At 43.6% G+C, this 13,462-nt stretch overlaps 1 protein-coding gene across 1 annotated transcript in view; it reads left to right on the top strand.

The window, feature by feature from the left end:
* LOC146822848 (cadherin-9-like) overlaps window positions 1-13,462 on the top strand; it is an 860,888-nt gene that overhangs the window by 839,623 nt on the left and 7,803 nt on the right. The window contains exon 10 of the mRNA XM_085607025.1: window positions 13,248-13,365. Within this exon, the coding sequence (XP_085463151.1) occupies window positions 13,248-13,365 (118 nt within the window). The remainder of the gene's footprint in view (window positions 1-13,247; window positions 13,366-13,462) is intronic.

Below are 13,462 nucleotides of genomic sequence, written 5' to 3'. Positions count from 1 at the left end.
TCCTGCCCCTCTTACCCTCTCAGGCTCACGCCCTAGTGGTTAGATGTACCATCCTGAGCAGGCTGGACTATTGCAACGCCCTCCTGCTCGGGTCCCCTGAGTTTCTGCTGGACAGGCTCCAAAGGGTGCAAACTGTTGCTGCTAAACTGGCCTTGGGCCTGCCGAGAAGTTCGCACGGACCAGCGGCCTTGGCCAAATTGCACTGGCTTCCTCTCAGACAAAGGATCCAGTTTAAGGCCCTTTGTATTGTTTTTAGGGCCCTCCATGGTACCGGGCCGGCCTCTCTTAAAACTAAGTTTGGATGGTATGTTCCCACCAGACATCTTCGCTCCTCTGATGCTAAATTGTTAGTCATCCCCAGGTTCAGGAAGGTTAGAGCTGGTGGTAGATCCTTTGAGGTGGCTGCCGCCAAACTTTGGAACACCCTCCCTATCGAGATTAGGCACACCAATGAACTCTTGCCGTTTAGAAAAAAGGTTAAAACCTGGCTTTTCCCTGGTTAACCTATTTGCCTGCTGGTTCCTCTCTCGCTCTGTCCTCGGTATCTGTCAGCGCCAGGATGCCTGCAAAGGTGACAGTCTGCGCTTTATAAGTACTTAGAATAAAATAAATAAATGTGGATTAACCCAGCATACCGCACTCGGAACCACCACACTCGGAACCAGCACTTCACTCAACAGAACCGATGCATTGCCACAGTTGAGTGAAGAAATCCTGTGCAAAACATTAACTACATGGGGATCAACAACACATCTCGTGCTATGACAATCATTAAGGTACTTTTGCTCAGTGGGACTGGCATGGGTCCTGTAGCCAGCTATTGCTCTATTGCGGGCAGCCTGAACTCTTGACTTTGGGCCTGATTTATATCTCGGGGTACTCCACCACAACGGTGACGGACATATCGTCCGCTGAAATGAAAATCCCATTATATCCTATGGGATTTATATTTCGGCAAACAGGATATCTTTCACCCATCCTCCAAGATCTAAATCAGGACTATAGTCTCGGTACAGCGCTATTTGCTTTTAAGGGCTGTTTTAGCATTTAATCTTTAGGAATTCATATCTCAACTTCTATTGATTGGATTTTTGTCATTTTTGGTCTTGTTTTATTTATAAGATTATTCTCTTTTTGTCTAAACTGGTGTGAAGTCTTCTTGTGGTGTTCTCACTTTGTTACTGTATGTGGTGTGCACAAAGGCTTTACACATTGACTCTTAGTTAAGCCAGATTGCTCTGTGTCAAGCTACCAGAGTGTGTGCACAGGTTAATTTAGAGTGTGTTACTGACTTACCCTGACTTGGGTTCCTACTTGGGCAGGGTGCATACCTCTGCGAACCAGAAACCCATATTTCCAACATTGGTGATCAACAGTTAATACAATGATTGGTGTACTCTGCTATCCATATCTCAAACCATTTTGTTTTTCAAAATCATACCTCTGTCTGGAAAAGCAGCATCCACACCTGCAAACATGGATTTTGAGCTGGAGTCCTACACTGGGGCCTGAATCTAGGATTTCTGTAAGGGGTTTTAGGGTTCTACTAAAGGCTTAACAAGTAAAGTGGAGCTGCAAAAGGCACTGAGGGCCTAGATAGAAGCTCGTGACTCAGTACCTGTGACCCCAGAAGAGGCAGATGAGGAACTGGATGGTGATCAGGATCTGGACCCGGATTCACTGGATAATCTGGGACTGTCTGTGGGGTTTGGGGGGGCAGAAGCCTGCAAGTAGGGATGGTTTCCCCTACGGCATGGAGAAGAGTATCATCCATATGTCTGTCCACAGAGGAGCTGGAGGACAGGCGGGAGTAGAGAAAATTAAAATTGCAGTTTGCTAAGCTCAAGTTGGAGGTGAAGAAATTGACTTAGGAAGTGAGATAAGAGAGCTGGACTTACAGGCCAGGAGAGCTGGGTCCAGTGCATATGGTTGCAGCACATCTTCAGTGTCCTCTGAGAAAAGAGTACACATACCCAAGGTTCTGGTGCCTGATTATGGAGTGGAAGATGACATAGATGGTATGAGGCATGTGAGATTGCTTTGCAGATACACAAGATCCCCGGGGCTAGCTTGTGGAAGCATATCCGTACCGAGGGAGGGGACCCTGGAGAGGAGTGACAGGATGAGGTATCCCTCCAGGAAGAAAGCCCTAATAAGCAAATATGGTTTGACCCCATAGAAGTACAGGCAGAAGTTTAGGGACAGTGTGAAACTATCCCCACAGACTTGGGTGGATTGTGTTGATTCCTTTTGCAAGGCACTGGATGGTTGGGTGAAGAGCAGTGGTGTTAAGGATTATCAGGGGCTCTATAACTTGATTGCAAAAGAGCACATGTTTAGTCTTTGTTTTCCAGATCCGCACCAGCACTTGATTGATAGTACGCTGTCTGACCCCAGGGAGCTTACTATGGAGGCGGACCACTTGGTCAGCACCAGTGTCCACAAGAAGGTATCTAGAGGGGATCACCACAAGGGTGGGCAGTATACTCATCAGAAGAAGGAGGGAGGACAAAAACAAAAGTAAGGAGTTCTCAAAACGGCTACAAACTAGTTCCTCAGGTCAGGATTCCCATCCTCTTGCTAAGAAGAAAAAGAAGTGGTCCCCCAACAGCAAGTCTGCAGGGAAGGCACCCCTAAGTGTTATGAGTGTCAACATGAAAAACACTACAAGGGGAATGCCAAATGTCCCAAGCGGGCAGAGTGCCCCACTGGTGGTCACTCACTGTAGATGGTCAGTATAGAGCTTGGGGAGGAGTTTATCACAGTTAGTAGATGGGAAAACTTTAGGTTATCCTAGTGCCTCTGGGTGATGGAGAAATGGTGCTGAAAACCCACATGCCTGGCAATGCTAGGAAGTACAGTCAATGGGTCACCATCAATGGGCAGAGGGTAGCGACTCTGAGAGACACAGGACCCAGCCTGACCAGCATCCAGTGTCATTTGGTGTCTTCAAAACAGGTAGTCCCTTATGTGTTCCAGTGATTTGTTGTTGCTGACATCCGTGAAAGCCATTACCCAGTGACTCTGGCTCCCTTTGAGTGGTGGGGTGGGTCTCAGGTTCCATGAGAGTAGCTGTGAGTCCCTCCATGCCTGTGGATTGTCTGCTTGGTAACAACCAGGAGCATACCTTCTGGAAGGATGTGGAGCTCAGGTCACACTTGGAGAGGTTTGGGTTGCCTCAGTGGGTGTGCCTGACCACATGGTCCATATAAGCCAGTGAGGGTGGTCAAGTGGACCTGGAGCCCACCCGAATTGTCTAGGTGCCTGCCAAGAAGAGGAAGGGTAAGGGTCACGGGAAACCTGCTCCTGAAATTCCCAAAGTCTGGGCGGGGGCTGACCCTGAGGGGGAGGCCCCAGTACTACAGGGGAGAATGTGGCAGAACTTGGGAACCTGTCTGAGCTGTCCAACTGGCAGCAGGAAGGAGGTCCCATCAGGGAGGAGTTCTGCAGGATTGAGAAAGTGTGCCCTAGTTTTGTGGCAGCTGGTGATGCCTCTAGAAAACACCTGAGTTCCTGGGAGAATGGTCTCGTGTATAGTGAGCCTAAGGCTCCTGAGCCTGGTGCAACATGTGTGTTGCTGGTTTCCCAGTGCTTCAGGGGCTTCCAACTGGGTCTGGTGCATAATGTGCCACTGGCAGGTCATTTGGGGCAAGACAAGTCCTCTGACAGGCTTGTCACCCACATCCATTGGCCTCAAATGAGGAAGGTCTCAGATGTTTTCTGTAGGTCCTGTTCTACCTGCCAGGCCAATGGCAAGTCAGGCGGGGAGTGCAAGGGTCCCTGCAACCTTTCCCTGTCAATAGCACCGCTTTTGAGCAGGTTGGCATCTGCTTCTCAAGACAGTCATGGGCAACAGGTTTGTTCTGGTCTTGGTGGACCATGACACCTGGTACCCGGAAGCTATTCCTCTGAGGACTGTGACTGCACATGCTGTGACCAGGGCGCTGATTGAGATCTTTTCGCAGGTGGGTTTCCACAAGGAAGTGATACCTGACCGGGGTATAAACTTCATGTCTGGGTACATGAAACACAATGGTGAAGGAATGTGGGGTAACCTACATGTTCTCCATTCCCTACCACCCCAAAATAAATGGGTTGGTTGAAAGGCATGATAATGGGTCTACCCAAACCCATGAGGCATAAGTGGGACGTCTTCCTGCCATGTCTTTTGTTCATCTACAGGGACGCAGCACAGAAGGGCATTGGCTTCAGCCCTTTTGAACTTCATTACGGACATCCTGTGAGAGGAGCTCTCAGTTTGATTAAGGAATGCTGGGAGCAAGCTTCTAGGAAACCACTCAAGGATACAGTTAGTTACATGCTGGTGTTCTGCAACAGACAGCCCGCTTCCGGGAACTCACACAGGAGAATCTGGAGGCTAGCCAGGATGGCATGAGATACTGGTATGACCAGAATACCACTGTGGTTGAGTTTCAGCCTGGTCAATACGTCTGGGTAATGGTGCCTGTGGAGCCCTAGTCCCTGCAAGAACTTTGGTCTGGGCCTTATGGGTTGAAGGAGAGCAAGAGTGATGTCACCTACTTGGTAGACCACAAATCTCCCAGCAATCATTTAAAGGTCCTTCATGTCAATCGCCTTAAGCCCCACTTCGAGAGGTCTGAGCTTACCATGCTCTTGGTTACCAATGATGCGATGGAAGAGCAGAATGAACCTCTCTCCGACTTCCTTTCTTCCAAGGAGCAGAATGGGTCAGTGGAGGGTTTCAGCCTCTCCTCTACCTTGACCCTAGATCAATGGAGATACTGTCACCATTTGCTAGAACAGTTTGCCACTATGTTCTCACTTACACCAGGGGTCACTACATGGTGCATCTATGATATTGACACTGGGGACAGTATGCTTGATTTTTAACAATTATATTTTATGATTTAATGAAAATATGGAAGTTTGCACCCCATAATTCTGTCCTCTAAAGAGATGTATGGCTTGACTTCATAACTCAAGCAATGGACTTCCTAGATCACTCAAATAGATATGTGAGAAGTTAATGATGATCTATTTTCAAGTATGTGTAAAAAACTGCATTTCCAACATCACATAATAAATTGTGCTTGTGAACTCATCACATAAATAACCTTTTCAAAAGAACAGGCCATGCTTAGTGAGAGGGTTCAATCATACTCTCCTAGGAGGACGAAAACATAATTTTCCATTTTAAATTTTCTGACCCACAAAATCCACCAATCCTCTTTGTTCATTTGGAGTTGTTTAGATGGTGATGTAGAGATGGCCATTGATGCATCAAAACTCCAGTGGTAGCGAAAAAAAGATTGTGCACTCATTTACAATGTCATTAAGAGGTGGTCCCCTTAACGTAGTCTTAGATCCTCAATAGTTTCATATTAACTTCTGAGAGCTTAGTGGGAACAAAAGGAATGAAAAATGCTAAAATTAAAAAGGGCTCCTGAAGCACTGTTACTTTCCTCTTTTTGCTGTTGGCTTCATAGTCGGCGAATTGAGGTGGGATGAGTAGTGCCTTTGGTATCAAAGGACAAGCAGCATGTATGAGATGTTACCACTGCTGCCACATAATGATGCTTATTAAAGCCGATGCTTTGCTGTTTGCTTTATGGACACCTTGATGTGCCCCTAATGTTAGAGCTGATGTAGTTGATAGTGGAAGTACTTTAGAACCTTTTAGAAGTAACCTGGAGCAATATGAATTCTTCTGCAATTGTATGCTGCTGCTCTTCACAACTTGCTAACTTTTTTAAAAACAATGCTTGAATGTCATTTTGGTCAGTCCATTTGTGACTCCAATAATTTTATCAGCCGTCACTCACTTTATTTGGACCTGCAGAAGCAGGTTAGTCAGACAAAATTATAAGTTGCGATACATACTCTGTACAATTTGGACACAATCTGAATCTTTTCCTCATAACGAATGGTTCCGCGAATGTGACAATTTGCATGATCACCAGGAACATGTCATAAACACTGTCATAAAACGGTAACACAAATTAGTTGTACAAAAAGTGAAATCACATTAAGTTGATCAAAAATATGTATTTCAGCAAATATGAATCGATTCAAAGAATGAACAAAAGCAAAAGTTCAACTTAAAGTGCACCAAAGTTCTAAATAAATGATTAATATAGCCTACAACACCACTACCTCACTACCTTCTTAAGAAATTCCTCTAAAACATTTTTATGAAAAGTGTTGCATCCCTGCATGAAAACAGAGATGCAACACTTTTCAGTGTGCCCTCCTTGAGGCACCATGGGTGCGCTGTATTTACTGTATGGCCCTCCATGTCGTAAGAATTAACAGATACGTCAGTATTCCTGATGTATCTGTAGGTGTAAGAGTGACACATTGCTGGGGTGTGTCTGAAAACAGACGCAACTCCAGCAATTTGTCCTTTCACATGGGGCAAGCCCCATTTGAAAGGGCCTGCATCAGTCTTACGCCTACTGTGAGGCAGGCATAAGGATTTGACGCAGTGGCATCCTAGAAATGTTGCAGTGAAATCTCATAGATTTCACTGCAACACTTCTACAAGCCTGTTTTGTGGGGGAACACCCACCCTGCATACATTATACCTGACACAGGTATATTGTAGCGCAGGGCTTTACAAAGTGATGCATCTGCCTAGATGCGTCACTTTGTAAATAAGGCGCAACGTGGTGCATTTCTTACGCCGCCGCATCACAAAAAGTGACTCAACACGCGCAAAGGGCTCATAAATAAGCCCCATAATACAAAGAAGTGATCATGATGGCTGTTAGACCTGGCATCCTTGGCATGGTTTTCCCTGACGTTTTGCCTTTACCTCCTGTGTTTTTGATGCTGTGCTGGATTTCGTTTTTGCTGGCTTAGATGGGCACTTTGCCACTGCTCATCAGTGTCAAAGTGCAAGTGCTCCCTGTGTAAATTGGTATTGTGATTGGTTCTCTCTGATTGGCATATTTGATTTACCAGTAGGTCCCTAGTAAAGAGCACTGAGTGTGCCAGGGCTGGTAAATCAAATGCTACAGGTGGGCCTGCAGCACTAATTGCGCCTCCCGCATGAGTAGCCCTGAAAAGATGTTGTGCCCAGTTTGTTAACTGCCATGTCGGCTTGGCAAGTGAACTCACTTGCCAGGCCCTACCCTTCCCTTTTCCTACACAGAGGACACCCCTATGGTAGGCCTAAGGTACCACCTTGGGCAGGGTGCAGTGTATGTGAAAGGTAGGACATGTACAGGTGTGTGTAACGTCCTGATAGTGAAATACTTCCAATTTCATTTTTCACTATTGAAAGGCTATATTGCCCCCAGGACAGAATGGGGAATGCTTTGTAACATTTGACAAGCATATCTTCCCATAGGAATAAGATGGAAAAATTGTGTGTTTGAAAATACCACTTTTAGAAAGTGGCTATCTTCTTGTTCATCCATCCTGTGTGCCTCTGCCTGTTTGTGGATTGACTGTCTGGTTTCAGTGTGACAGAGACAGAGGATGTGCATTCCCTGTGGATAACCTATGGGGGGTTGAGGTGTGCCTGACCCTTCCTGGATGACCCAGTCATGAGCTGAATAGACCCTGGCTGCATGGAGTGGTGGGAGAAGATTTACCTTGCACCCGAATAGAGCCTGTCCCCCTTGCACAATGCTGTCTCCACCTCCTGTGGTCATGCTGCACCAGTTCCGGCAGAACTGGATTGAACTGAGCTCAGAGCCCCCTGCACAAAGAAAACAAAGAAATGTTGGGGTATAAGTATCAGACCCAAAACCCCATGCTTTAGACTACTTCTGGAATTAACAAGAACCTTTGCCAAGGAGAAGAGCTGGAGAAACTGAGGAGAAGTACTGCCCTTGCTGCGTGTCTGGGGGTGGCCTGCAGTTGCTGTTTCTACCAAGGCACGGAGAAGGACTTTTCTGTGTGCTGTGTCCCCTGCTTGAGGAAAGTCTCCAAGGGCTTGAGTAGAGCTTGCCTCCTGTTTTGAAGTCTCAGGGACACAAAGGCTTCAAAACCCCAGCTCCCCTGAACTTCCTTGCTAGGAGTTCTGACCGGCCAAGAGTTGCCTGTGGCTGTGTTGGGCCTCTGGAGGTAGTTCCTGCTGTTGGGAGCTGACTTCGCATTGCCATCGGAACCGATGCCTCACCGCTGACGCACCCGACTTCCCCTATCCTGGACATGACATGTCGCCTCCGCGCGGACACAACGCCTCGCCTCCCTTGTGGCAGCCCGAGAGCCGGCCTCGACATTGACACCTATGCCTCACTTCCTCAACGCCGTGCATCGTCACAGACTTCGTTTCCAAGGTACTGTTTGTTTGGGGGTCTGTGTGACCTTACTTTGGATTTATTGCTATCACGATGTCGCAATAGCCCCAGTTGGTGCTTTTAGTTTTCTACAATCTTTATTTTTGCAATATCCTTTCTAAAAGTCATATTTCATGTCAAATAAACACGACATCCTTTTGTTTCAGGAGACTTGGGCAACCAAAGAGTTATATCTTGAAGGATATGAATGTTTTAATATTATCTCCCCCCATCCCAAGCAAGGCAGACCCTCAGGTGGTCTATCGATATGGGTTAGTATTGCATCGGGCGGCAGTGTAAAATCAATCCCACCAAAAATGCCAATTTTCAAGCTTTGATATACACACGGGGGGTTTCGGTTTTTTTTATTAATTTTTATAATAATGATTTTCTAACCATACCTAATGTGAATTTTGTTAACCTCTTCAACTTTATTTCGGATCTGGATAATTTGTTGGGAAAGCAAAGACTGGTAAGGATATGTTTGGGGGGAGCTTTTAATGCGAAGATTGCAGAGGGAAATACCTTGACCCCATCCAGCATATTTCAGTCAATCCGTGCAAAAGGGGGTATGAATTAATAGATCATTTATTAAATAGCAGTCTTTCAAATGTTATGGACATTGCAGCTGTAAATAATGAGGATAGTCTAATACCCACTTATAGAGGTCTTGGCCGAGCCTCAATTATAGACTACGTTTTTATATCAGCACTATTAGAAGACCATTTAGTTGCTGCAGAGGTTAAAGCATCCATCTTTGGGGATCATAATCCAATTTTAGTCTCTTTTAGGGCTGCTCTTAGACCTGACCCTAGAAAGGAGCCAGGGGCCGATAACATAGAATCTTCCACAGACAACTTAAGAGTTAAATGGAAAAGTATGGATTGCCCCAGGGTGTTCCAAAAGATGGTAAAAACCTATCCATCACTTTGTGAGACTTGTCTCACATTGGACAATCCTAACCCAGAGGCAGGTTCTGCTTTTGTCCTACTATGTGCAGGCATTAAAAAACTGATTTCGAGACCTGTAGTTCCACTCAGTCCCGGCCCTAGATGGTTTAACAGTACTTGCTCTAGGGCAAACAGAGAACTTAGAGCCGCCCTATCAGCTTCCCCCAGAGACCCTAATCTTATCAGATTATTAAGGTATATTTATAAAAGAGCAGTGAAGCAGAGGCAAGATGTGATTTTAAAAGAGCACTGGAGTAACCTGGCTTGTGCTGCAAAGCTTAATAATACAAATGGTTTTTGGACAGCCGCCAAGTCACTGAGAGCGTTTGGCAATACACTCACCCCGTTAAGTTGTAATATAACGAGTGAAGCGTGGGTAGCACATTTTTCAAAAATATATGCTGCTACATCTCAGTGCGAAGATACTTTTGACAACCTCGCTGCTGCTCAAATCCAAATATCTTTATCGGAAGTTGAGGATGCAATTAACCAGAGCCTGGGCAACAAAGCCCCGGGCCTTTACGGGCTACCAATCGACCTTATAAAATCTAGGCCAGAGTTTTGGGCCCCTTTGCTACTCAATGTTTTTAATAATTTGACAACAACTAAAATCCCCAATACTTGGTCTACATCTGTAATTGTTCCCATCTTTAAAAAGGGAGATAGATCCAACCCGAGTTGTTATAGACCAATCTCTCTAATTGATAATACCCTTAAGATATTGGGGAGGGTCTTATTCAACAAAATCAGAACTTGGGCAGAGGAGGAAAATATATTAAACAAATGCCAGTTGGGTTTCCGAAGTCACCTTGGAACCGTGGAACAGTGTCTCAATCTATAATAATAAAATATACCATCGCTCGACACAGTGCCCTTTACCTAGCATTTATGGATCTCACCTCCGCATTTGATTTTGTTAATAGATCTCGGCTCTGGCAATGTCTTTTAGACTACGGGTTGGACAAAGACATGGTGTACTTTTTAGAGTATCTACATAGGGATTTAAGGGCTCGGGTGAGAATAAGCACGGATGGGGCAGTTTCAGGGGATATAGTGGTTGGAAGTGGCATCAGACAAGGGTGTGTCCTTGCCCCACTTTTGTTTATTTTATATGTTAATGAGCTACATATTGTGTTGTCTGACCAAACCACAGATGTCCCAATAATTAATGGTAATAAACTGCCTGCTCTATTATATGCAGACAATGCTGTTTTAATGGGACGCACACCCAATGCTCTGCGTATTTTAGTTAGGGGTTTTGTAGTTTTTATGAATAGTCTGAATCTTTGCACAAATTTTAAGAAATCCTTTTTAATGTGTTGTGGTCCTAAAAAATGCCTTATTAATGTCATTACCTCGGGCTCAGATACCCTGTTACGCACTCGCACTTTCCCGTACTTGGGTTTACAATTTTTAGATAATGGATCCTGGGCACCTCATTTGGCATATGGCCGGACCAAATTTTTAAAAGCAGTTAATTCGATAATAAGTCTCCCTCAACCGAAAAGAATCGAGGTAGTACTCTCCCTACTTAAAATTTATAGGACACAATGTGTACCAATCATGACTTATGGGCCTGAAATTTGGGGTTTTATAAACCTGAAAAGCGTTCAGGTTGAAGAAAATAGATTTTGCAGGAGAATTTTGGGGTTACCAATTTCATCATCTACTTTTGCCTGCCATAACGAGTTAAAATTATTTTCCTTAGAGGATTATATTAGGTCCCGCCCTGTCATGTTTTGGCTGAAGGTCTGGCAAAACCCGGCAGCCTCGCTAACAAGGGAGATTATAGTTGATTGTTTAAAATGTGACAGGGGAGGAGACATACCGTGGCTCGCAGAAGTACAGACAAATCTGACAAGTGTCAACCATGGTCATATCTTTCATAAACCAGACCAACTAGATGGAATTGACAAAAAGATTGTCCGCAAAGCCTTATACAAACATTTCAGGGACATAAGATATGCACAGGAACACACCAAAGTATCCGTGGCACAATACATGTCAATGGCAGAAGAAGGTGGACCTTCCTCTTGTTTACCAGCTAGTTATCTTTTAAGAGATATCACTCGCTGGGAGCGAAGCCTTCTTTTTCGCCTTAGATCCGGCAAACTAAAATACTTGCTGTGTTTTCCCTTAGGCTATCAACCCAACATTGAGGATTTGGCTTGCCCTTGTGGCAACCTAGGAAAGCAGTCTATGTTGCATTTCTTGCTCTTCTGCACTTTTTATCAAAAGTATTGTATGCAGCTACTGATCCCATTTTTTAGGGCTAATGGAATAACGGTTTATAAGGTTGCATATAAAACTATTCTTCAGTTTAATGGTGAGGATTTAACATTTCGAGTTTGCACTTTTCTAAAAATGGCTATCCGCTCACGTTCTTCCATGAATTCTTGAATGTTGGACTAGGACACACTATATGCACTTTTTGATTTTATACTTAAACAGGGTAATATGTGATATGAGTGATATCTGGACGTATAGAGCACCATGTATGGAATTCAATAAGTTTGTTCTTTCTTGCTGCTATTTTTCTCAGTTCTATTTGCGCTTTGAATATTGGTACTTTCTCACACAATGCTGCTATTTGCAATACTGGTAATAATCTTGTGAAGATTATTAAATTGTTTTATGTTGATTGCTTTTAATAGTAGCTGAAGGCTTTTTTAATGCGACTTAATAATTTGTCCATCCTTGCTGCTATCTTCTGAAATATTTGCACTTTAAACTTTGGCACTTTAGCATATGAAGCTGCTATCGAACATGCGTGATCATTCTGCAATGTTTCACTGAATTGTTTTATAGTCGAGCTCTGTTCTTAAAACTTAAAGATGATGGATCAATGTAAATGCTTTTATGATTAATTATGTGAGAAATATTTGTACATTTATGGATAGTGCATATCCGAATAAAGATCAATGATACTGAACCTGAAAAGTCATATTTCTAATTGTGTATGTTGTATTTTTGTCATTTTGGTCTTGTTTAGTTTAGTCAAAGATACCTTATTTTTCTAAATTTGTGTGGTGTTCTTTTGTGGTGTTTTCACTGTGTTACTGTGAGTGTACAAATACTTTACACATTGCCTTTGGGATAAGCCTGTCTGCTCGTACAAAGCTACCAAGAGGGTGAGCAGAGGTTTCTAAAGTGTGTATCCCCCTTACCCTAACTAGAAGCAAAGGTCCCTATTTGGACTAAGGTAACTACCTCTGCAAAATAGAGACCCCCATTTGTAACAATGCCTATGTTCACAGAAGCATTTTAAATTTTGCATTGCATGTATTTCTTTATTGCTGCCCACCTCCTGCATTGGCATTAGATATTATTAGTGCAAAATATGGGATTTTGAAGTATAAACCTTTGAAACAATACATAAAACCATAATGTGAGGGTTTCAGTTTACCTATATGCGCGAAGAGTTTTTTTAATACGATCCCTGCTCTCTAGTTAATGAATGTTCTTTTTTAATAGGCCTTAAGGGTGGATTCACAAAGGTCAACATACACATTTGTGTAAGTTTACGAATGGTATCTGTGTGACTATGGAGTCCCCGCACATTTAAAGACGTGCAGAGACTCCCCACTCATAAATATACTACTCTTAACTCAGTTTGTGAATAGCAAAGATTTGTTAAATAACCCAGAAGTGTAAGTTTACCTTTGTAAATCAGGCCCTAAGTTATTACCTGCTTATCCAAAGCAGTTTTTACTGCTGTTTATATTGGCACCAAAACAAGTACTTTTTCCTATTCAGTTTCTTTTTGTCTACAACCAATGCTTGTTTATGCTGCAATTTAAAAGCTATTTCACACAACAATGCTACTCCTATGCCTGCAATCACAGCCTATTTGTCATATTAAGGAGGATTTTTGTGCACAATTGGAATATGTGAAGCTCTATTTCAATTTCATTGTGTTTGTTAATGGAGTTTGTTAGCTGTATTTTCTATGGGAAAATAATGATGTACTCTTTTGAATGTCCTTGCATTAGTACCAGTAAACATTTAAGCCTATTTGTATTTTCAGCTAATTCAAACTGTAAGTGCTATAGACAAAGATGAGCCGCCAAGAGGTCATAGGTTCTTCTTTGAAATGGTACCAGAATTCACTATCAATCCAAACTTCACTGTTTTGGACAACAAAGGTAAAACTCTCCCAGTCATCAATCACTTGTTTAATTCAGTTTTTTCCTCTACCTTGCTTGAGGCTTCCCATTCATCTGTTTCAATTCATCTCTTGAA

This window comes from Triturus cristatus, chromosome 5_2 (genome assembly GCF_964204655.1).
Source record: "Triturus cristatus chromosome 5_2, aTriCri1.1, whole genome shotgun sequence".
Lineage (NCBI taxonomy): Eukaryota > Metazoa > Chordata > Amphibia > Caudata > Salamandridae > Triturus > Triturus cristatus.
Note: the sequence above shows the minus strand (reverse complement) of the source record. Positions and strands in the feature narration are given on the sequence as shown.